Here is a 25544-nt window from a genome sequence, read left to right as displayed (position 1 = left end):
TGATTGACAGCTACGATGGAGACCCGAGTTAATTGAGCTCTGATTGGAGCTGAACCCAGCACGGGGCGAGGATGCGAGAAGCAGCACGTGGCTTGCATCATCACACCGTCACATCGTCACCACCGTCAACACCATCAACACCGTGGTATATAGTGGGGCGTATCACGTGACTCGCTCCGCTAATTAAGGAGTCGCGCAGCTGCAGTCATTAACCCCCCCCCACCCCGCGCCCCCCACTCCCCTGGCGCGTGACCCCCGTGACTCGGAACCCCGAGTTTATTTAACTTCGCGCCTCACCTGGGAGAGAAGTGGGAGTTTTAGCGTGTGCCGGTGTGTGTGTGTCGGTGTGTGTGTGTGTACCGGTGGGGAGCGGTAGTGTAGCGGTTAGCGCGCTGCGCTATGAACCTGGCGACCCGGGTTCGATTCCCGCTCACGGCCAACACCAGTGACGATTATTTGAACCGGTCCTGGGCCTCCCCTAGGTCGACTCAGCCTGAAATGAGTACCTGGTGCGGTGTGTAAACATCGCCACTAGGGAGACAAAGGCGGTCGGGCGTGGTGCTGGCCACTCACCCCCTCGTGTACCGTTCCGGCCTTCATAGGTGCTCGCTAACAGCACTTGCCCCTACAGTCTGTTAAGGCTATACGGGGGATCTTTGTGTGTACCGGTGTGTGTACCGGTGTGTGTTGGTGTGTCTCTGTGTGTGTGTCGGTGTGTGTGCCGGTGTGTGTGTGTGTCGGTGTGTGTGTGTGTACCGGTGTGTGTTGGTGTGCCTGTGTGTCTGTGTGTGTCTGTGTGGGTGTGTCGGTGTGCGTGTGCCGGTGTGTCGGTGTGTGTTGGTGTGTGTTGGTGTGTCTGTGTGTGTGTGTCGGTGTGTGTGTGTGTACCGGGGTGTGCCGGTGTGTCGGTGTGTGTCGGTGTGGGGAGCGGTGGTGTAGCGGTTAGCGCGATGCGCTACGAAGCGAGTTCCATTCACGCTCACGGTCAACACCGCAGACGATTATTTGAACCTCTTCCTTGGATTCTTCTAGGTCGACTCCGCCTCAAATGAGTACCTGATGCGGAGCGTGTAAACCTCGCTACATGGTAGACAAAGGTGGCCGAGCGTGGGGCAGTCCACCCATCCCCTTGTGTGCCGTGCCGGCCTTCATAGACGCTCGCCCACGGCACTTGCCCCAACCGTCTGTGAAGGCTACACGGGCGATCTTTGTCACTGGCGCTGTGTTTTGTGTCGTCTCGTCAGCCACACAAAGTTGAGGAAGTTGATCGGCCTCTGATCTCTGAGCTTGGGGCTTGTGGGGGGCGATGGGGGGGTCATAGAGGGGCTCTCAGCCCGGGGTGAGAAGGCATACATTTTACAAACACACCAAGTCAAATATCCCCCGTATAGCTTGCAGCAGACTATTGAGGAAGTGCTGTTAGCGAGCACCTATGAAGGCCGGCACGGAACACAAGATACGATAGCCAACACCACACCCGACCGCCTTTGCCTCTCCAGTTCCGATGTTTACACACCGCACCATGGACTCATGTAAGGTCTGAGTCCACCTAGGGGAGGCGTGGGACCGCCGTGGCGACTGCAGCTGAGACTTGCTGCTGCTGCTGCTACCGTGGCCCCGTAGCGCCCCCTGCCGAGCCTCAGTCGGCGGTCCCACGCCGATTTCCTCCCAGAATCACCCACAAATGTCTGTCCGTCCCGCGCGTGACGTCACTCCACGTGAGCCCCCCCCCACTAACGCAGAGGAAGGTCGAATTAACTCATTTATTACGCAAAGTCGCTTCAAATATGACGACGTCTCTTTACAGAAAGTGACGGTAAAAAATGCATCTACGCAGCACAGTGTGTGACGTCACTGCAAAAGAGCCCCCCCCCCTTCATTAATATTCATGCCCGCGTGGAAATTTACACGAACGCACAAGAAGGTCGCGCACTCCACATGCCGCACCCCTCCCTTCATGAATAACCATGAGTGGGTGACGTCACTCCACATGCCGCACCCCTCCCTTCATGAATAACCATGAGTGGGTGACGTCACTCCACATGCCGCACCCCTCCCCAATAACCATGAGGGGGTGACGTCACTCCACATGCCGCACCCCTCCCTTCATGAATAACCATGAGTGGGTGACGTCACTCCACATGCCGCACCCCTCCCTTCATGAATAACCATGAGTGGGTGACGTCACTCCACATGCCGCACCCCTCCCTTCATGAATAACCATGAGTGGGTGACGTCACTCCACATGCCGCACCCCTCCCTTCATGAATAACCATGAGTGGGTGACGTCACTCCACATGCCGCACCCCTCCCCAATAACCATGAGGGGGTGACGTCACTCCACATGCCGCACCCCTCCCTTCATGAATAACCATGAGTGGGTGACGTCACTCCACATGCCGCACCCCTCCCTTCATGAATAACCATGAGTGGGTGACGTCACTCCACATGCCGCACCCCTCCCTTCATGAATAACCATGAGTGGGTGACGTCCTCCACATGCCGCACCCCTCCCCAATAACCATGAGGGGGTGACGTCACTCCACATGCCGCACCCCTCCCCAATAACCATTAGCGGGTGACGTCACTCCACATGGAGCAACCCCCCCCTCATTAATAATCATGAGCTGAACAATTTTTTAATGAATATTTCAGATTTACTGCAATATGCACCCGTCATTGGACGGGCAAAAAAGCTAGTTAGATATAACTCATTTATTTATATATATATAACTAGCTTCTTTGCCCGTCCTAGGACGGAAGCTGTAATATTTACGAAAAAAATGAGCAGAGTATAATTGTATCTTGCATAAATTTAACGGCAGTGAATCTTGCACTAAAGTACGTCATCAAAGACTTCACTGCATTTGACTGTAGCACTGCATTAATGACAGTGGTTCTTGCACAAAACGAAGTCATAAAACGCCTCACTTCATTTTTATATAGCACTGTATATAACTGACCTTCAATTTGTGTTCAAATTCACTGCTCTGATACTTTATTCTCTTTTGCTTTCGGTCGCTGGGGTTGAAATTAATTGGAAATCGATACAATATCTGGAAAATCACCGAGAAATGTCTATTTGCCCATAATGTCGAAGCATAACTTAGACTAACATTTCGTCTCAAGTGCTGAAGAAATAAATGAAGACACCAAATCTACTTTGTTGCTGCGTAGAATTATTTATTAGGGTCACTTTCAATAAAGAAACGTCAAACTTAAAGCGAATTTGCGAAAAAATATATTTCCACTCGACAATCTTCTGCGTGAGTGTAAAAATCCACCCGCTCATGAATGTTAATGACGGGGGGGGGGGGGCATGTAGAGCGACGTCACACGCTCATGAATATTAATGACGGGGGGGGGGCATGTGGAGTGACGTCACGCGTGGGACACACAGACATTCCTGGCTCATTATAGAAGTCATCCTCTCACCCTTCACTGGGATTACCGATCCAAGTGAAGGGTGAGGATGCTGAGAGGTGAGTTTGAGAGGCGGGGTTGAGAGATGGGGATGATGAGGGGTGATGAGTTTGAGAGGCGGGGTTGAGAGATGGTGAGTGATGATGAGGGGTGATGATGAGTTTGAGATGTGGGGTTGAGAGATGAGGATGAGGAGTGATGATGAGGGGTGATGATGAGTTTGAGAGGCGGGGTTGAGAGATGGTGAGTGATGATGAGGGGTGATGATGAGTTTGAGAGGCGGGGTTGAGAGATTAAGATGATGATGAGGGGTGATGATGAGTTTGAGAGGCGGGGTTGAGAGATGGTGAGTGATGATGAGGGGTGATGATGAGTTTGAGAGGCGGGGTTGAGAGATGGTGAGTGATGATGAGGGGTGATGATGAGTTTGAGATGTGGGGTTGAGAGATGGTGAGTGATGATGAGGGGTGATGATGAGTTTGAGAGGCGGGGTTGAGAGATGGGGATGATGAGGGGTGATGAGTTTGAGAGGCGGGGTTGAGAGATGGTGAGTGATGATGAGGGGTGATGATGAGTTTGAGATGTGGGGTTGAGAGATGGTGAGTGATGATGAGGGGTGATGATGAGTTTGAGATGTGGGGTTGAGAGATGAGGATGAGGAGTGATGATGAGGGGTGATGATGAGTTTGAGAGGCGGGGTTGAGAGATGGTGAGTGATGATGAGGGGTGATGATGAGTTTGAGAGGCGGGGTTGAGAGATTAAGATGATGATGAGGGGTGATGATGAGTTTGAGAGGCGGGGTTGAGAGATGGTGAGTGATGATGAGGGGTGATGATGAGTTTGAGAGGCGGGGTTGAGAGATGGTGAGTCATGATGAGGGGTGATGATGAGTTTGAGAGGCGGGGTTGAGAGATTACGATGATGATGAGGGGTGATGATGAGTTTGAGAGGCGGGGTTGAGAGATTAGGATGATGATGAGGGGTGATGATGAGTTTGAGAGGCGGGGTTGAGAGATTAAGATGATGATGAGGGGTGATGATGAGTTTGAGAGGCGGGGTTGAGAGATTAGGATGATGATGAGGGGTGATGATGAGTTTGAGAGGCGGGGTTGAGAGATTAGGATGATGATGAGAGGTGATGATGAGTTTGAGAGGCGATCACAAGGGACGAAACTGGTCGATGTCTCCTCATAGCGCAGGAGCACAGATAACAAAAAAACACATCTCCTTTCACCAGGTAAAGCCACCTCGAGCGATTTTCATAGGCCACTTCGAGTGCTCATCGAAGTGGCTTCTATCATCTCACGTTGGAATTTCTAGTAGCAGCCAAATCATATAAACGCGTGTTTCCAAATGTGGAGGGCAAAACCAACTTACCCGGATAAAACTCCACGCGACCACGAGGAGAGAACACGCGAACTCCAAACGTACACGGGCATCAATCGTCAGGATTCCCGTGTACCAGGCAAGGGAGATCACATCTCGCCCTCGCGTCGACTTCCTGAAGACTGTCGCTAGTCCAACAGGATTGATTTATGAAGAAATTATTACAAGTTTTACCCTTTCTGGCAATAAAAAAAGGTGTTAAGACCACTCGCTCTGGTGAGGAGGGTGAGGGTGTCACGAGAGAGAGGTGAGGGGGGTGAGGGGGGGGTGAGGGGGGGGTGAGGGGGGTGAGGGGGATGCCGCTCGTGGACGCTAGAGGGGGGTGAGGAGGGTGTCAAGGGTGAGAGGTGAGGGGGGGGGATGAGGGGGGTGAGGGGGGTGAGGGGGATGCCGCTCGTGGACGCTAGAGGGGGGTGAGGAGGGTGTCAAGGGTGAGAGGTGAGGGGGGGGTGAGGGGGGTGTCAAGGGTGAGAGGTGAGGGGGGGTGAGAGGTGAGGGGGGGTGAGAGGTGAGGGGGGGTGAGAGGTGAGGGGGGGGGTGAGAGGTGAGGGGGGGGGTGAGGGGGGGGGGTGAGGGGGGGAGTGAGGGGGGGGTGAGGGGGGGGTGAGGGGGGGGGTGAGGGGGGGGGTGAGGGGGGGGGGGTGAGGGGGGGAGTGAGGGGGGGGTGAGGGGGGGGGGAGGGGGGGGTGAGGGGGGTGTCAAGGACGAGAGGTGAGGGGGGGTGAGAGGTGAGGGGGGGTGAGAGGTGAGGGGGGGTGAGAGGTGAGGGGGGGTGAGGGGGGGGGTGAGGGGGGGGGGTGAGGGGGGGGGTGAGGGGGGGGGGTGAGGGGGGGAGTGAGGGGGGGGGGGTGAGGGGGGGGTGAGGGGGGGGGGTGAGGGGGGGGGTGGGGGGGGTGAGGGGGGGGGTGAGGGGGGTGTCAAGGGTGAGAGGTGAGGGGGGGTGAGGGGGGGTGAGGGGGGGGGTGAGGGGGGGGGTGAGGGGGGGGGGTGAGGGGGGGGGTGAGGGGGGGGGTGGGGGGGGTGAGGGGGGGGGTGAGGGGGGGGTGAGGGGGGGGGTGAGGGGGGGGGTGAGGGGGGGGGTGAGGGGGGGGGGTGAGGGGCGTGGACGCTAGGTGGAGCTCTCCGCCGGCTCCCCGAGTGGTGTCCCAGGCGAGGCCTCGGCGGCGTGGCGGCGCTTTTGTTCGCGGCTGGGGCCGACCTGGAGAGGAGCCGAGGAGGGTCCTGGGGAGCTGTAGGAGGGCGCCGAGACGAGAGAGAGGCGCCTGAGGATGGGGGAGACGCACCGTGGGGGGGGGCAGCTGCGAGAGGCGACGGCGCGGGACCGCCGCACGCTGCTTGTGAGGCGGCTGCCGCGCGCGCTGCCCGCGGACGCGGAGCGGCAGCGGCTGCTGCGGCACTTCGGGGCGAGCGACGTGCGCCTCGCGGGCCCCGCGGGGAAGATGGTGGGGAGCTGGGACGAGCTGGGGGAGCTGGGGTAGGGGGACACAGAGGGGAGCTGGGGCAGAGGGACACAGAGGGGAGCTGGGACGAGCTGGGGTAGGGGGACACAGAGGGGAGCTGGGGCAGAGGGACACAGAGGGGAGCTGGGACGAGCTGGGACGAGCTGGGGTAGGGGGACACAGAGGGGAGCTGGGGCAGAGGGACACAGAGGGGAGCTGGGGTAGAGGGACACAGAGAGGAGCTGGGGTAGAGGGACACAGAGAGGAGCTGTGGGGACACAGAGGGGAGCTGGGGTAGAGGGACACAGAGGGGAGCTGGGACAGAGACACAGAGGGGAGCTGGGGTAGAGGGACACAGAGGGGAGCTGGGGTAGAGGGACACAGAGGGGAGCTGGGACAGAGACACAGAGGGGAGCTGGGGCAGAGGGACACAGAGGGGAGCTGAGACAGAGACACAGAGGGGAGCTGTGGGGACACAGAGGGGAGCTGGGATCGAGGTGAGAGGACGCGTTGTGAGTGTGAAGCCCGGGACGTGGAGGCGAGCTGGGAGAGCCGAGCGGGCTGTCTGGATGCGACGCTTTCGACGGCAGAGGGCACCGGGTGTCCTCTTCTTTGCTCTCCTTGTAAACCAACCCCCACACCGATAGGCGTGGTGAAGTATGGCCAAATCACCCCCCTAGACCAGCATGGCATGGAGATGTCCTCATCCAGCAGTAGAGTTACACGCGGGCTGCGTGGCTGGTGTGAAAGATGCTCTCGTCTTGTTGGTGACGTGAGAGAGAATGATGGACGAGGTTGTCTCCTCATTGTCTCCTCTGCAGAGAAACGCGGCATTTGCCACATTTCCGAGTGAAGCAGCAGCAGCCAAGGTGAGGAGAGCACCATCACCACAATCACCATCACCAACACCACCATCACCACCACCATCACCACCACCATCACCACCACCATCACCGCCATCACCACCACCATCACCATCACCACCATCACCACCATCACCACCACCATCACCACCATCACCACCATCACCACAATCACCATCACCAACACCACCATCACCACCACCATCACCACCACCATCACCACCACCATCACCACCATCACCACCGCCATCACCACCATCACCATCATCACCATCACCACCACCACGCGAGACGAACCCTGAGAAGTGGAGGAGCCACCCCCATGTTTGTTCCTGTGCCGTTGTGAACCCGGCGACCCGAGTTCAAGTCCCGCTCACGGCCAGCACCGCTTCTAGGCCTCCCCTGGGTGTCCGATGGGTACCCGGCGCGGTGTGTAAACACTGGGGAGACGAGGGCGAGCGCTGTGTGTGTGTGTCTGTGTGTGTGTCTGTGTGTGTCTGTGTGTGTGTGTGTCTGTGTGTGTGTGTCTGTGTGTGTGTGTCTGTGTGTGTGTGTCTGTGTGCAGGCCCTGAGGCGGCTTCACCAGCTGGAGGTGCTGGGCTCCGTGCTGGCAGTGGAGTTCGCTCGGGGCCGGGACGCGGCATCAGCCCGCGAGCCACCGGCCCCTGCCCCGGGGTAGGACCACCCCCTCTCCCCCCCAGGGAAGGGGGCCTCAGGGCGGACACACGGGGGGGTCGGGTTATGGGTTATGGCTTCAGGGAAATTGGTCAATGAAGCAGAGATGATTTAATCTGTCGGCGCAGACGTGTCAAGTGAGTTGCCTCAGTTGTTTACTGGGAGACCCAAGGAAGCACATGCCAGCTCATTCAGGGTGGAGGGGTAGAAACATTCGCACCTCACAGCAAACAGAACCAACTCGGGCGCATTCCTGTGTGTAGTTTGTTATTCCCCTGACCTGCGTGGTTGCTTCCGGTTTCTCCAGTTTGCTCCCATAGCTAAACACATTCGCAATGTAACTGGCATTGACCGACCAAATGGCAATGCTGAATATGTACCTGCAGATTACTAGCCGAGTACTGGTAGCGATGCATGTGGCCTGTCACCCAGCACTGTGGAGACAGCCAGGGAGGATCACAGATATTGTGAAGCTTCCCGTGGACATTAACGAGGGCCATACCTGGGCTCGCGAGAATAAGGCCGCACAGTCCATGGACTAGTCACCATCTGTGTCCATCTGTATGGGGATAGAGTGTTGCCAACAATGCAGGACCCTGCTGAAAATTAGTCTCAGTGTGGCTTGTCCTAGATCAATACGTAATTATATACATCAGAGGTGGGACAAAGTCATTGTTATGCAAGTCCAAGTCGAGTCGCAAGTCATCAAATTCATGACTCGAGTCTGACTCGAGTCCAAGTCACATGACTCGAGTCCACACCTCTGATATACATATAGCAACATCATGCCCTACGGCGATCCCAGTTCAATTCCTCCGCACGGCCAACAACACGTTTATTTGATACTCTTCGGTTTGTTCGGTAAAGCCGCCACGTGGGTAAAATGTTTAAATAAATTAAATCACGACGTTTCGGGCGCAACACAAGCGTCCTTCTTCAGGTGGGGACAACGTAGCGAAAGCACCACCGCTGAAGTGTCTCCACACTTACAACGTAGTGAAAGCACACCGCTGAAGTGTGTCTCAGAGGTGGCTGTGACGAGTAATTATGTAGTCGTGGGGGGGTAGGGGGATGGTGAGTGTGGGGTCGGGGTGGGCTGGGAGGTAGCGTCGTGTACCCCGAGTTCAAACTGAGGCTTTGTAATGTAGATGGTGGAAGGAGATAAGCCGCCTTTTGTTATGCTGCCGGGTAAATTAGTAACGCGTAGAGTTCACACTGAAATGTGCAGGCTAAAAACAACGTGTGGTAATGTGGGATAACAGACTGGGAGTATGGATATGTTTATAGAATTACATCTAAACTGGCTGTCTAGCAGTAAACTGCATGGCAGCTAACGTTTATTTGAACCGGTCCGGGGCTTCGCTTAGCCTTAAATGAGTACCGAGTGCGATATATAATCATCAGCAATGGGGAGACAAAGGCGGCTGTGCGTGGTTTTGTTCACACCACCCCCTCGTTTGTTGTGCTGGCCTTAATAGGTGGTCACTAACAGCACTTGTCCCACCAGCCTCTAAGGCTATATGGAAATTGTTTTCTTGTTTTGGATAATACCGTGTGTAAAGTTATTGTTGTGTGTTGATATAAAATGCGTTGTGGGTCTGTGGTGTCATCTGTGTGGGTGTTGTGCGTGGTGCAATGCTGTGTGGGTGTTGTGCATGGTGTTTGTTGTGGGTGTTGTGCGTGGTGTAATGCTGTGTGGGTGTTGTGCGTGGTGTCATATTGTGGGTGTGGGTGTTGTGCGTGGTGTTTGTCGGTGTGTGGGTGTTGTGCGTGGTGTCATGTTGTGGGTGTGGGTGTTGTGCGTGGTGTTTGTCGGTGTGTGGGTGTTGTGCATGGTGTTTGTCGGTGTGTGGGTGTTGTGCGTGGTGTTTGTTGGTGTGTGGGTGTTGTGGGTGGTGTAATGCCGTGTGGGTGTTGTGTGTGGTGTTTGTTGTGGGTGTTGTGCGTGGTGTTTGTTGTGGGTGTTGTGCGTGGTGTTTGTCGGTGTGTGGGTGTTGTGCGTGGTGTTTGTCGGTGTGTGGGTGTTGTGCATGGTGTTTGTTGTGGGTGTTGTGCGTGGTGTTTGTCGGTGTGTGGGTGTTGTGCGTGGTGTTTGTCGGTGTGTGGGTGTTGTGCGTGGTGTTTGTCGGTGTGTGGGTGTTGTGCGTGGTGTTTGTCGGTGTGTGGGTGTTGTGCGTGGTGTTTGTCGGTGTGTGGGTGTTGTGCGTGGTGTTTGTCGGTGTGTGGGTGTTGTGCATGGTGTTTGTCGGTGTGTGGGTGTTGTGCGTGGTGTTTGTCGGTGTGTGGGTGTTGTGCGTGGTGTTTGTCGGTGTGTGCAAAGTCGTGACAAGAGCACCGTAGGAAGTCACGCGGAGTCTTCCCCCGTGCCGCCTAAGGCTTCCCAACTCGACGCCATTGCTCCAAAACTCGGGTTTGTCATTTTGTTGACTCGATGCATCGTTCACTCTCTGCATCCCATGTGAGGACTCCCCATGACCTTGTCTCACTGTAATGGACACGTTGCCCTTTTCCTGCAGGGTGACCTACACGGCAAACCCCCTGCTGAGATATCGTTACCCACCGCCAACCACCAACATTCTCGCCAACATCTGCCATGCGCTGTCCAGCAGCCCCCGCTTCTACACACAGGCACGCACGCACGCACACACATGCACGTCGGCATGTACACACAAGCACGCACGCACACACATGCACATCGGCATGTACACACATGCACGTCGGCATGTACACACATGCACGCACGCACACACATGCACGTCGGCATGTACACACATGCACGCACGCACACACATGCACGTCGGCATGTACACACATGCACGCACGCACACACATGCACCTCGGCATGTACACACAGGCACGCACGCACACACATGCACGTCGGCATGTACACACCCAGCTGGTGATGAAGTCACATACAGACAAACCCGGATTAAGTTGAAATATAAACGCACCCACGTGTACACATGCATGTCCCGTGCTCCTGATGCTGCTCATGTATCCGTGTGTCTATATCTCCGTGCTGCTTATGTTTGCAGGTCCTGCACCTCATGAATAAGATGAATCTCCCAGCTCCATTTGGTCATGTGACATCCCCACCTCCCCTGGTAGGCAAAATGCCCAGCAATCACTCTCATGGTATTTAGGAGGATGAGTGTGAGAAGGAAGAGTTTGGCATGAAGGTTTTCACAGCCACTTGTGATCCAAGCGTGGTCTCCCAGGGTTAGACCATGTGTTGAGCATTTCCTCTCTCAAGCTTTCGCCACACACGTCTGCAGGCATCTTCAGGAGTTGAAGGAACAGCAGGAACCTCTGAATTCGCTGTCCAGTTGGCTGCATCAACTTAAGAACCTGTGATTGTGCCTAGGGAAAGCTTCATAGAAAATGTCTCAGCACATTGCCTGAGCTGAAATGCAACGTTGGAATCTATTATGATTGATTATTATTACTCTTTTTCACACAGAAAAACATCAGGACCTGTATTTGACAGACTGGGTCCTCACCTATAAACATCAGTTCACCAACATTGGTTCAAGCAAGTCTGACTCCTAATGAGACAATTAATGTTGAGTTTGCCTTGTTTAACCAATATTGCTGATGTTATGCACTCTGAGAAGGGCGTGTGGCTGATGGGATGTCTACAAAACACTTGTATTGTTTATGTCGAGGGACCGCTATGGGAAGGTGTCTTGTCGGCTTATCTGTTGTTTATATTATCTCCGCTACGGCGCCTATGATGATCTTGTGTTCACAACCCAAGCTCGTTTTCTCTTTGCTCTTAGGTGGCAGACTTTGCTCCGGTGCCCACTGCTGCCTTGCCACAGTTGCCCCCCTTGCCCCCCGAGGAGCCCCCCCGAGACGCGGAGCGGCTCCCCCCAGCTCCCCCGGAGCCCGAGGAGGTGGAGATGGAAGTGTCCAGCGATGAGGAGTCCGAGTACGAGAGTGAGGAGGACGAGCACGCACGCAGGTGAGTGGGGGGGGGGGGCGCCACTTGGTGAGGCAGACGGCACAGGTGAGCGAGCAGTTGAGGGATCTGAGAGGCAAGGCGATCTGGGCCCGGTGTGGTGGTTGTGTGTGGTATGGTAGGTGCCAGCAGTTGCCCCAACAGTTGCCCCAACAGTGCTAAATGCTATATGGGAGATCCTTGTCCTTTGGGTGCGGTGGGTGTCCAGTGTTTGATAGAGCTGCCGTCCTTCATCCCGAGTGTCTCGGAGCGCTATACATGCCAACTCGCGTCACGTCCCAACTCAACACGTTTTGAGAGGACAATGGCGGCTATTCCTGTGGGATAGCTGTGCAATCCCAATTAAGTTATTTGTGGGTAACTCTTGAATTTGCCTAATTCGGATGACCCCAGCACACAATGAACTACTCTTGCAAATTATGTCACGGGACCTTTAACATCCGCTGTGAAGAAGACGGCCTGGTGCTGGGCTCAAACTGCGAACCTCTGCAACGGGCGGCGACCACGCTAGTGCCGTGCCACTACGTCACCACGTGTTGTGTGGTCTCTGCGGTCCTTGTGCTTCGTAGGCTCAAAACGATGACGGATACCGCCCCTGCTCTGCCTAAGAGGCCGCTGGGTAAGAAGAAAATATCAAAGCGCAAGCGGCCGAAACTCCAGGATCTTCTCGTTGCCCCGAAGGCCCCAGTGCCAGGGTGAGACTGGGCTTCAACGCGGAGAAACGATTACCTGCAACTGAATGAGTCGCTTGTGTATGGATGTCTCTGCAATCGGTTGCCACACACTCGGCCATTTGTAGTCAAGCATGTAATGACATGATGCATTTGTGTAACTGATGAGTTGTTACAATCCTGACATGGGTAGGGGGAGGAGCTCACCAGGCGAGGCATCGGGCTCTGCTCTAGGGGCATGGCCAGACACTTGAGCCATGCCCGGACACGCCCGGACTGCACAACTGCTCACTCAGATTGTGGATAAAGCAGTTGCAGGCAATTAAGTTGCGTGATGTCGAGAGCGATTTGGTTGATTTCTCAAGTTTGGAGAAAGCTGTAATGTGACGGTGGCTAGAGATAGAGAGTTCCCGCGAGTGGGAGCTCCCTCTCTTGGAGGCCCCTCCGTCATCAGTGGCAGGGCTGCGTCCTTACCTCTTAACAGAGACGCGAGGATACATGATGAACCACGCTGTGACTTAGGCCAATGTGCCATTAGTAGGTTTGCGCATGCCCATTAGTGCGTTCGTTACTCATATTCCACTGGAATTAGTTACCGGTTCTTGTCTTTTGATCCCAATTTGATTCCCACTCACGGCCAACAACAGCGACGAATATCTGAAGTGCTCTTGCGCCTCCCCTAGGTTGACTCAGCTGTAAATGAGAACTTGGTGCAATGTCTAAACATCTCGCTGGCACGCCACACCACTCCCTCGTGTGCCGTGCCGGCCTTCTTAGGAGCTTGCTGACAGCGCTTGTTCTGACAGGGTGTTGAGGCTACACAAGGGATCTTTATCTTTTTTGTTACAGTTCCCAGCCGGCCCTCACACCGGCACAGGTGTTTGAGCAGCCAGCACTGGCCGTGTCGCGCCAGATCGCCATCTCCCTGCCCTCCCGGCCTCCTGCACACACAGCTCCTCACCCTGCCTCACCGGGTGAGTCCCGAGCGGGGCAAGTGGTCTCCGCACAAGAACGGATGAGTCTATGAGTCTCTTTGACTACCTTATATCTGGGGTCCACTCCCCCTGCCATCTGTGCTGTTAACTCCCTGCCTCTGCTCATAAATAGACTCACTCATGGAGCCTTAAGAATTCACAGAGACCCATACACTTATAGAAAAGCTCAACGACTCACAAAGATACCTATAGCTGTCTCTTTCTCTGTGCCTGTCTTCCCTCTGTGTTGTGTTTCCATCGTCTATGAGGGGAGAACGACTCCGTAAATTTGTGATTTATTTCAGTCGATCCTCTCGGGGAGAGAGAAGGGAAGGAGGAGAGAGAGGGGATGGAGGATGTGGGAATGGGGGCTGGGGAGGAGGGGCAAGGGGGAGGAGGGTTCGGAAAGATGTTCCCTGCTCCCGCCTGCCCCTCCCCGAACCGCACGGATGATGAGGGTGAGGAGGAGGAGGAGGAGCAGCCGTCTCAGTTTATCTCCCGGAAGGAGCTGTCCTCAGGCCGTGTCTCCAGAGAAGGTGAGGTTCATCGTGACTGCAGACACATCCAGGGCATCGAGTGACACACACAGCAAAACAGTAGTGACCCCCGTACGAAAAAAAATCGCCTGTATAGCCTTAACAGACTTATGAAGGCCTGCAACACCCATATGCACACTAATACCAATACCCGCCATTCGCCACTAAGTGACGGTGACGTCACCATGGCGCCTGTGCCAGGCCAGGTGCACTTTGAGGCCACGTGAAGCGATGAAGACTCGCTGACTGACCGGAGGTCTCGGGAAAGACCCAGGTGCCATGGGTTGGCTGACTGAGATGACTGGTGGATGCACCAGCTGTACCCCCTACTGTGCCAACTTGCTGTATTTTAGCCGCCCAGCACTCCGCTCGTTGTTGTGAACCTCACTCCTCTGCCCTCCGTTGTTGCTGGAGGGCGACTGCCTCCAACTGGCCAGTAGTGTCCTTCACGAGCCTCCTCCACAGAGGCCGGTCTTGACACCGCTGGTACCAGCCATCGGTAAGTCCACTCAGCTCCCCATCCTCCCGTACTGTATCAGTCCATCTTTTCTCCCGCCCATGTCGTGCCCATTTAGCCCCCTCTATGTGGCCAAACAGAAGCTGCTTGGGCATGCGGTGGCTGGGCATGTGGTGGCTGGGCATGCGGGCTACATGACCCAGCCAATGCAGCCTTGCCTGCAGGAGGAGCTCACTGATGGGAATGTGTCGAGATCTTTAAAGGATTGTGAGCTCATACAATCCAGCCTGGTTAACCTAGGATGGATCGTAGGCAGGCCAGCCTGAAAGTTTCTAACTGGGGCAGATGTTTCATTAGAAGGGTCCACATTTCACCAGCATTGAGAAGGGAGGGCATAACTGTGGCCAAGAAAACCCGAAGCTATATGCGGAGTGAGACCTCTGCTGTCAAACCGGAGCTGTTCATAAGCACACTCCCCAGGTATGGGAAACTCTTTACGACTGTTCCATAACCAATGTGGAGCTCAGGGGGTGGAGTGTTTGGTGGCACAAAATACCCAGGCAGGTGCTTAGCTTTGGTGGGGCTGATGGTAAGGCACACTCCAAGTTCAGCAGCAGCGCCTCCAACTCCTCTAAGTGAGCAGCAATCACCAGATCATCAGCATACATAACATGGTTGACCAATAGGGAGCCATCAACTCGACCGCACCCAGGCATCGATCATCCTCCCGTTGTATCTGTATCAGATGGAAATTCCTCCGGTACAGCCATGGAGAGCTTGTTGAACTACGTGGTCAAAGATGTGAAATTATGTGGAAGCCAGAGGACATCCCTATTGCACCCCAAGGTGAACAAAGAATGGCTCCAACTCCTGGCCACGTTGCTTTACCCGTGCCTGCCCACCTCATGAAAGCCCTTAATGATTGTGAGCAGAGAGTCAGGGACTCCGAAAGCACAAAGAACTGCCCACAGCCCTGGTCTGTTGATGGTATCATAGGCCTTGACCGGGTCAATAAAGTAGAGATGTAGGTATTGTTGGAATTCCCTACACCTCTGCTGTAGCAGGCAGACAGAGAATATAGCATCCATGCAGGACCGCCCTGGTCTGAAACCACATTGGAGCTCCACAAGCCTCTCCTCAGCGTAGCTGGCAAGGCAATGTTCAATAATATAATCCTTGCCAGGACTTTTTCCAGCACAATGAGAAGAGAGATGCCCAAATAGTTGTTACAATATGTGCAGTCACCCCTATCCCCCTCTTAAAGAGGGGGGACCACCAGGGCATTCTTCCAATCCTGTGGAATCTGTCCTTTGGTCCAGACAGTTGTGATGATGTAATGTAGGGCAGTATGTACACAGATGCCACCTTCCCTTGGCATTTTGCTTGGGAGATCATCCCTGCCTGGCGCTTTTCCTGGTCTCAGACTTCGGATCGCCCCTCGCACTTCCTCCACAGACGGCACCTCAGCCAACCACTCAGAAGCGGTGGTTACTTCTGCCAATATTTGAGGCACCGCAGCCCAGCAGGGTCGTCCCCACCTTGCCCCATGATGTTGTCTGGGCTGAGGGAATTCCCCTTCCCCAAGACCTCACGAGATTATCTGAAAATGTGCAGACCTGTTGCTGGGGGTCAGAGATCACATTCCCATTCTTTCCCTTAAGGATGGTGATAGGTGAGGCGCTGCAAGTAACTTTTTAAATATAATTAAATAATTAATTTTACTTGCGGCCTACTGAGGAAGATTCCATCTCCTCAGCAATCCATGCTCACCGCTCATCCTTGCAGCACCACACGGCTCTCCGAAACTCCGAGCGAAGGCTGCGGTAAGCCTCCTCATTCTCCGATATTAGGTGTTGTAGACGACGGGAGTGGGCCTGTCGTTTTCTCTCAACCAGTTGAAACACAGGGTGTCTGGGGAGGTCTGGACCGCATACCCAATGCAGCCGTTGCAGCTGCATGAGCCACAGTCCTGAACCTCACCCATTTCCCTCAGCATCAGAAGTAAGAGGGGACGATGCCAACCCCAGCTGTAAGCGACGTTAAAATTCCTGTTTGCAACTATCCTCAGCTAGCTGAGACCAGGCCACTGTGGGTTTGAATGGGGTCCTAGATGGACACCCACCACCGGAGTCGAAGAATGGCAGGCGCATCTTACAGATGACAAGTCGATGGTCAGTGGGCAGATCAGCTCCACGGTAGGTCCTGGTGTCAAGGACATGAGCCCGCATCCGCTGGTCCGTAATAATATTGTCCAGCAGATGTTCTTGCTTGGACCCGGTGTGCATCCATGATTTTGTGTGGATGCGGACATGCTAGAAGACTGTGTTCGTAATTAGCCCAGGTGTCTGCGTCATGACCCACTCGGGCATTAAAGTCATCCAACAGAATTACTCTATCCTGAGGGGCCACTTTAGCTAGCATCTGGGACAGGAGGTTATAGAAGGCGTCTGACTCATCGGCCTTGTCTGCATCCCTCCACTGATGTTCATCTTCGGTGGGGGTGTAAGCAACCACCACCACCATTCCTCACCTCTTGTTGATGGGGAGGCGAGCCCACAGTAGCCTGGGACTTACAGCTTCCCACACCTCACCACCACGCTCCCACACCCCCTTCTTTTTTTCAAAAGAAGTGCCACACCCTGCTGTTTGGTAGTTTCCTGCCCCGAGTGGAGAACTGTCCACCGCTCATGATGGCTGGAGCCAGAACCGTTCCACCAGACCTTCTGTATTCCACAAAGGTCCAGGCGGTACCGGTCCATCTCCCGACAGAGGAGTGGCCGCCTCTCTTCCGCAACGAGATTTCGAACATTCCACGTGGCCAATCTCAGTGTTTTCCTGTTCCTGGAGGAACCCTGAGAGGGGGCGGGGTTCAGTTCCCTGTCTCTGCCAGATGAAGTTTGGCCAGAAGGCATCATGAACGCCTGTCCCCCTGGTCACTAGCACGAGCTTATTTCGGTGTTTCCACCATATGGTGCATGGTAGAAAAAGTGCCAGTTGGAGGGATTACCTCGCACGTACTGATCTATCAAAATACACACACATAGTCATGCACACACATATGCACACGTACACTCACGCACGCACACACATCCATACACACACACATAGCGAACAGAGGTGTAGTTTGTGAGCACGTGTGATGCTGCCATTGCTCCAAGTGCCCCTGAGTTATCTCTGGAACATCAGAGTGGTTTCTTGCTTCATCAGCATTGAGGCATTGGTGCTCATCTCTCTTGTTTACGATGAGCCAGTGGTGGAAATTCCACATTCCTATTGCAGGGGCGAGTCTGTCCATGGATAATTGCCTTTGAATTCTTCACAAAGTGGTTCTTGTTTAATCGACCATGGAGGGATGGTGGGCTGAGCCAATCCTCAACCAGAATTTGAACTCGCGTCCTTCCAACTGCTCGCTGCTCGCTGCTCGCTGAGCCACTCACCGTGGACCGCGGTGTGGAGATGAGCGCAGCCCCCCGATGCTCGATTGTGTGGGAAGTCACCAGCGGTCTGTGTCGTTCTGCAGAGATGGCGAAGAGTTCCGTGTTCAAGAACTACTCCGCAGGAGAGCCGACGTGCCGTTTGTACGTCAAGAATCTGTCGAGGCAGGTCTCCGAACAGGTACGCACATGCGCACGCACGTACACACGGCGCATGGGTTTGTGTGTGTGTACACGAGCTAGCGTCCTGTGTACTTGTGGAATGCGTGAGTTTGAGCTTGACTGCCTGGCGTTTAATGATGCAATGATTCATCGATTCTCGCGCTCATCATTCACGCATCGAATCACCCATCTTATAAGTGCCTATTTACAATTTATGCATATCAGCTTTGTGCTCATGCAACGAACAAGACAGAACAATACCGAGACAAATGAGACCGTTACACACGAGTTGTTAAAAATAAAACAAAACAATTCTTGATTCATTCATCATTCCCACAAAATGAACCTGTAAATGTCTGGCAGGATTGTTGGTTGCACTGTTTTGCGACTGCAAAGTTGTGTTAGAGAGGGCATGACACATGAGAGGTTGAGGTATCTGTTCAATGATGTGCTCCCTGTGCCTCGTGTTGGCAGGATCTGAAGCACATATTTGGAAGATACGTGGACTTCTCTTCAGATGTGGAAAAGAACATGTGAGTGTATTCGCATCACATGAACCACCATTGTCTCTCGTGTGACTGATGTCACTCTGGTCACTTGCTCACCGGTGGCCAGGCGTCTCCTTATCTCTCTTTTCTTGCTACAACCATGGATACTGTTCTTGTGAACTTTACTCGTTGATTTCTCCACCCATATTCACCCACCACACTGCAGGTCACACACTCACCCACCACACTGCAGGTCACACACTCACCCACCACACTGCACAACACACACTCACCCACCACACTGCACAACACGCACTCACCCACCACACTGCAGGTCACACACTCACCCACCACACTGCAGGTCACACACTCACCCACCACACTGCACAACACACACTCACCCACCACACTGCACAACACACACTCACCCACCACACTGCAGGTCACACACTCACCCACCACACTGCAGGTCACACACTCACCCACCACACTGCACAACACACACTCACCCACCACACTGCAGGTCACACACTCACCCACCACACTGCACAACACACACTCACCCACCACACTGCACAACACACACTCACTCACCACACTGCACAACACACACTCACCCACCACACTGCACAACACACACTCACCCACCACACTGCACAACACACACTCACCCACCACACTGCACAACACACACTCACCCACCACACTGCAGGTCACACACTCACCCACCACACTGCACAACACACACTCACCCACCACACTGCACAACACACACTCACCCACCACACTGCACAACACACACTCACCCACCACACTGCAGGTCACACACTCACCCACCACACTGCAGGTCACACACTCACCCACCACACTGCACAACACACACTCACTCACCACACTGCACAACACACACTCACCCACCACACTGCACAACACACACTCACCCACCACACTGCAGGCCACACACTCACCCACCACACTGCAGGTCACACACTCACCCACCACACTGCAGGTCACACACTCACCCACCACACTGCAGGTCACACACTCATCCACCACACTGCACAACACACACTCACCCACCACACTGCAGGTCACACACTCACCCACCACACTGCAGGTCACACACTCACCCACCACACTGCACAACACACACTCACCCACCACACTGCACAACACACACTCACCCACCACACTGCAGGTCACACACTCACCCACCACACTGCAGGTCACACACTCACCCACCACACTGCACAACACACACTCACCCACCACACTGCACAACACACACTCACCCACCACACTGCAGGTCACACACTCACCCACCACACTGCAGGTCACACACTCACCCACCACACTGCACAACACACACTCACCCACCACACTGCACAACACACACTCACCCACCACACTGCAGGTCACACACTCACCCACCACACTGCAGGTCACACACTCACCCACCACACTGCACAACACACACTCACCCACCACACTGCAGGTCACACACTCACCCACCACACTGCACAACACACACTCACCCACCACACTGCACAACACACACTCACTCACCACACTGCACAACATACACTCACCCACCACACTGCACAACACACACTCACCCACCACACTGCACAACACACACTCACCCACCACACTGCACAACACACACTCACCCACCACACTGCAGGTCACACACTCACCCACCACACTGCACAACACACACTCACCCACCACACTGCACAACACACACTCACCCACCACACTGCACAACACACACTCACCCACCACACTGCAGGTCACACACTCACCCACCACACTGCAGGTCACACACTCACCCACCACACTGCACAACACACACTCACCCACCACACTGCACAACACACACTCACCCACCACACTGCACAACACACACTCACCCACCACACTGCAGGCCACACACTCACCCACCACACTGCAGGTCACACACTCACCCACCACACTGCAGGTCACACACTCACCCACCACACTGCAGGTCACACACTCACCCACCACACTGCACAACACACACTCACCCACCACACTGCAGGTCACACACTCACCCACCACACTGCAGGTCACACACTCACCCACCACACTGCACAACACACACTCACCCACCACACTGCACAACACACACTCACCCACCACACTGCAGGTCACACACTCACCCACCACACTGCAGGTCACACACTCACCCACCACACTGCACAACACACACTCACCCACCACACTGCACAACACACACTCACCCACCACACTGCAGGTCACACACTCACCCACCACACTGCAGGTCACACACTCACCCACCACACTGCACAACACACACTCACCCACCACACTGCACAACACACACTCACCCACCACACTGCAGGTCACACACTCACCCACCACACTGCAGGTCACACACTCACCCACCACACTGCACAACACACACTCACCCACCACACTGCAGGTCACACACTCACCCACCACACTGCACAACACACACTCACCCACCACACTGCACAACACACACTCACCCACCACACTGCACAACACACACTCCGCCCCACAACACACTGCACAACACACACTCGCCCACCACACTGCAGGTCACACACTCACCCACCACACTGCACAACACACACTCACCCACCACACTGCACAACACACACTCACCCACCACACTGCACAACACACACTCACCCACCACACTGCACAACACACACTCACCCACCACACTGCACAACACACACTCACCCACCACACTGCAGGTCACACACTCACCCACCACACTGCAGGTCACACACTCACCCACCACACTGCACAACACACACTCACCCACCACACTGCAGGTCACACACTCACCCACCACACTGCACAACACACACTCACCCACCACACTGCACAACACACACTCACCCACCACACTGCACAACACACACTCCGCCCCACAACACACTGCACAACACACACTCGCCCACCACACTGCAGGTCACACACTCACCCACCACACTGCACAACACACACTCACCCACCACACTGCACAACACACACTCACCCACCACACTGCACAACACACACTCACCCACCACACTGCAGGTCACACACTCACCCACCACACTGCACAACACACACTCCGCCCCACAACACACTGCACAACACACACTCGCCCACCACGCTGCACAACACTCACTCACCCACCACACTGCACAACACACACTCACCCACCACACTGCACAACACACACTCACCCACCACACTGCACAACACACACTCACCCACCACACTGAACAACACACACTCACCCACCACACTGCACAACACACAGTCACCCACCACACTGCAGGTCACACACTCACCCACCACACTGCACAACACACACTCCGCCCCACAACACACTGCACAACACACACTCGCCCACCACACTGCAGGTCACACACTCACCCACCACGCTGCACAACACTCACTCACCCACCACACTGCACAACACACACTCACCCACCACACTGCACAACACACACTCACCCACCACACTGCACAACACACACTCACCCACCACACTGAACAACACACACACTCACCCACCACACTGCACAACACACAGTCACCCACCACACTGCAGGTCACACACTCACCCACCACACTGCACAACACACTCACCCACCACACTGCAGGTCACATACTCAGGTCAGTGCTCAGCAAATGTGTTAACAACAAAGAATGTGTCCGTTACTTGCCTGTGACTCCACAAAGACAAAGATCCCTGTGTAGCCTTCAGAGACTGATGCAAGTGCAGTTAGCGAGCACCTATGACAACCAAGATGGCGCACGAGGGAGTGGTGTAGGCAGAGCCACGCTTGACTGCCTTTTGTCTCCACACACGTACAAACACTTCACGTTCACACTGCCCTCACAGAGCCGTGTGGGTTGACTGCTTTGCTTGTGTTGTCCACTTGTGTTCCCTGTTAGGTTTGACGTGCGGTTAATGCGGGAAGGCCGTATGAAGGGTCAGGCCTTTGTGGGCCTGCCAAGCGAGCGGGAAGCGCAGAAGGCCCTGAGGGATGCCCATGGCTATGTGCTGCATGGCCGCCCGCTCGTCATTGTATCCTCCCCTGTGCCCGCCATGATGATGCCATCTTTAATTTTCGTTTTCCCCCCAACTTTATCCTGATTGTGCTATCGGTAGGGTTACCAGCTCCCCAGCGTAGAGCTGGACTGGTTGGCAACTCTACCAGAGGGGTAGCAACCCCCCCAAGTTTGACCCAGATAGTCCGTAAATGATTAGGAAATTGGCTGTGCTGGGTGGGACAAATATGTAGGATGCAAGATACGGTAATCAACTTGGAGATTGAGACGAGAAAATGGCAGGTAAGTGTTGTAGATATAGTTAGGAAAGTTAGTTGATTTCTATAAGACGATGGTATTTTTCAAGCCTACTGGCTATCAACAAAGATTCGTTCATGAAGCCATCCATATATAGAGACACAGACACAATTTTAACCGAGAGGATGGTTATAAACTCAGCAACCATTGGAAAGATGTCATCAACCACTTTGGGGCATGACTTGATTTGTGTTTTCTTGTCAACCTCCACCGTCAGCAGTATGGGTGTGTGGAGCGAGGTGCAATGATTGCCTGGATGCCCTTTTGGTGGAGACCCACTGCGTTGGCGTTGCTTTCTCCGACATTAACATCAGCTGCCCCACCCATGCTGCTGACACACTTGGGCTACGCCCATCTCTAAACCTTTATAAACAGTTTGCCTTTAGAGGCTAAACCCCCCTTTTCCTGATGACGACCGCTTGTGTTGCGATCGAAACTGAGTGGGTTTTTGTTTCTATTTAAATTTTCTTTTTATTATTTTTCTTTTCACTGAATTTTTTAAATTATTTTTCTATCTCCGTGACTTTACCGAAAGAACCAAAGAATAGGAAAAAACGGTTGCGCTGAGTGGATTGGTGAGGGCCGATTGTGGAGTCAGGCACTGTAGTGTCCAGCGGCCAAGGAGAAGATCGAATATATATATTCACTGTGTAACAAAAAAATATTGTTCCTGGGTAGTAAGTGTAATTTCCTAATTGCTTATCCCTCAAAAGTACAGAAAATGGCTGTTATTATTCCCCACAAACTTTGCTTTTATGACCAGGGCACTGATTTTTTTTTATTTACTTATTTTTAATGTGAAAACGTGGTGTGCATTCATGTATTTCGTTCACATAAAGTCCTGGTCACAAAAGCAAAGTTTATGGGGAATAATAACCATTTTCTATACTTTTTAGGCATAAGCAATTAAAGAATAACACTTAGTACCCAGGAACAAAAACTGTGTTACATCGTGAGATCAGAGGGTGGGAGGTTAGAGCAGATGTTCGAGGCTGCTGTGTATCGATTGTGTAGCAGCTGTGGGATCGAGAGCGGAGGAGGATCGAGAGCGTTGGCGAGGCGTGGTGGCACCGGCCGCTTCGGCCACGATGACGTCTCGTTCCCAATCTTGTTGGTCTCCCTTGACTGGCTCCGCTCAGCAATTCGCACGCTCGGCCCGGCCCAAGGAAGAGCCCAAGGTGGGCAAGAAGAAGAGCTCGCTCGATGCGGTGACGTCAAACCATCCGAGATGAAACGCGCCCCAGGGAGGAGACGCAGCGGCTGTGCGAGCCGCTCACTGACCACAACGCATTCGACACCGACCACAACAGCGTGGCAGCGCAGTGGTGACACTCGCACCTCGCGGCAAGAAGGGCCTGGGTTTGATTTCTGGATAGGGCACCTCCCCGTGGAGTTTGTATGTTCTCCCCCTGTTCTCCAATGTGTGGTTGCCTTCCGGCTTGTCCGTAGTTCCTACTCGCACCTCCGAGTCATTCTCTGTCTTCCAGAGTGAGTGGATACTGTGCAGCCGCGGTGTGTTATAAGTTGAGATTGTTATTATTCATCTTGTCGTGCTGGGTTAGGGTTTAAATCCTTGCACGTGTGAGTGAAATTAAGTTGTCTTTGTAAATAAAACATGAGAGATGAGTGTGAAGCAATCCGTGTTTTTCACGTTTCTACTGCCGCACAGTGCCGCACCCTCCGCTTGGCTGTGACTGAGCCCAGTGGCTCCTTGAGTTAAACCTTGGGATTGTGATGGACCTGGCGACTCGGGTGGCTGGGTCACGCAGGTTTTGTAAAACTCTCAAACCAGCTGGGCTGCGAGTGACGGGGTTGATGAACTCTTGCAAAACTTGGACGCGATTGCCGAAAAAAAAAAAACCAAAGAGTTATGCTTTTAAACACAATTGCTGAGCCCAGGCCAAAACTGTCAAACGTCCAGCAACAAACAGCGAGAAAAAAGTTGCAATAGATAAGCGTGAAGACGTTTCTTGAATTAAGCAAGGTTACAAAAATAGTTTGTAGAATAGACCATGGGAGGTAATTCCAAAGTGGAGCAGTGCGGGGGAAGAAGCAGACAGTATGACGAATCAGCGTGAGGGCCGAGTGGATTAGTGAGTTCGATGGGTGACGTGAATGGGTAAGTGTTGTTGAGACCTGCAGTCGTCGTGGTCAACACGGTGTATCTGAGATCAAACTACAGTATCTGGTGGACAGGCCCCCCACCGTGGGTGGAGGGATCAATGAGTGAAGTTCACGGGAGCAGGAATAGTCGTGGTAACGATAGAAGAGTGACGAGGAGGCGACTGACCACCGGTGAGCGCTGGATCACCAATCGTACAAATAATATTTGACAAATTGAGAAAATAAATAAGATTAAATTATAGATAAACATTTGAAATAGGTTAATAAAAATATATAATACAAAATTATTTAAGATGTCAGTCACAAGACTTAAGCTACATTAATGGAATAGTGCATTGATATTTTTAATGCTTTATTATTTATTCAAATTTATGACAATTGTTATCGTTTGGCCAATGGAATGATCAGTCCAGAACAAGAATCGATTAGACACGGAATCGTTAACTACAAATCGTTGGCGTACGTGATGACGTCACCAATGCGGGTGGAAGTGGTCGGCGTGATGACGTCACTGCGCGTCCAAAGTGGGGCGCTGCCTCTACATTCCCTACAGCGGATACGCGGCTTGAC

The 25544-nt window shown here is 53.8% G+C and overlaps 1 protein-coding gene across 2 annotated transcripts; it reads left to right on the top strand.

Moving 5' to 3' along the window:
* The first annotated feature begins 5914 nt into the window (after positions 1–5914).
* Positions 5915–24473, top strand: RNPC3 (RNA binding region (RNP1, RRM) containing 3). 2 transcript variants are annotated; one of them, XM_078865226.1, is made up of 14 exons: positions 5915–6252; positions 7071–7118; positions 7678–7787; positions 10108–10197; positions 10304–10415; positions 10823–10891; positions 11567–11751; positions 12318–12443; positions 13269–13393; positions 13699–13929; positions 17907–18001; positions 18457–18515; positions 22437–22569; positions 23990–24473. In XM_078865226.1, exons 1-14 carry the CDS (start codon positions 6079–6081, stop codon positions 24080–24082), a joined length of 1650 nt encoding a protein of 549 aa, XP_078721352.1. In that variant the 5' UTR covers positions 5915–6078; the 3' UTR covers positions 24083–24473. The 2 variants fall into 2 exon arrangements, with proteins under 2 accessions (XP_078721352.1, XP_078721353.1); XM_078865227.1 differs by lacking the exon at positions 10108–10197.
* The last annotated feature ends 1071 nt before the right edge of the window (positions 24474–25544 follow it).

The sequence above is a fragment of the Lampetra fluviatilis genome, chromosome 20, assembly GCF_964198595.1.
Source record: "Lampetra fluviatilis chromosome 20, kcLamFluv1.1, whole genome shotgun sequence".
NCBI classification, from domain to species: Eukaryota; Metazoa; Chordata; class Hyperoartia; order Petromyzontiformes; family Petromyzontidae; genus Lampetra; species Lampetra fluviatilis.
Note: the sequence above shows the minus strand (reverse complement) of the source record. Positions and strands in the feature narration are given on the sequence as shown.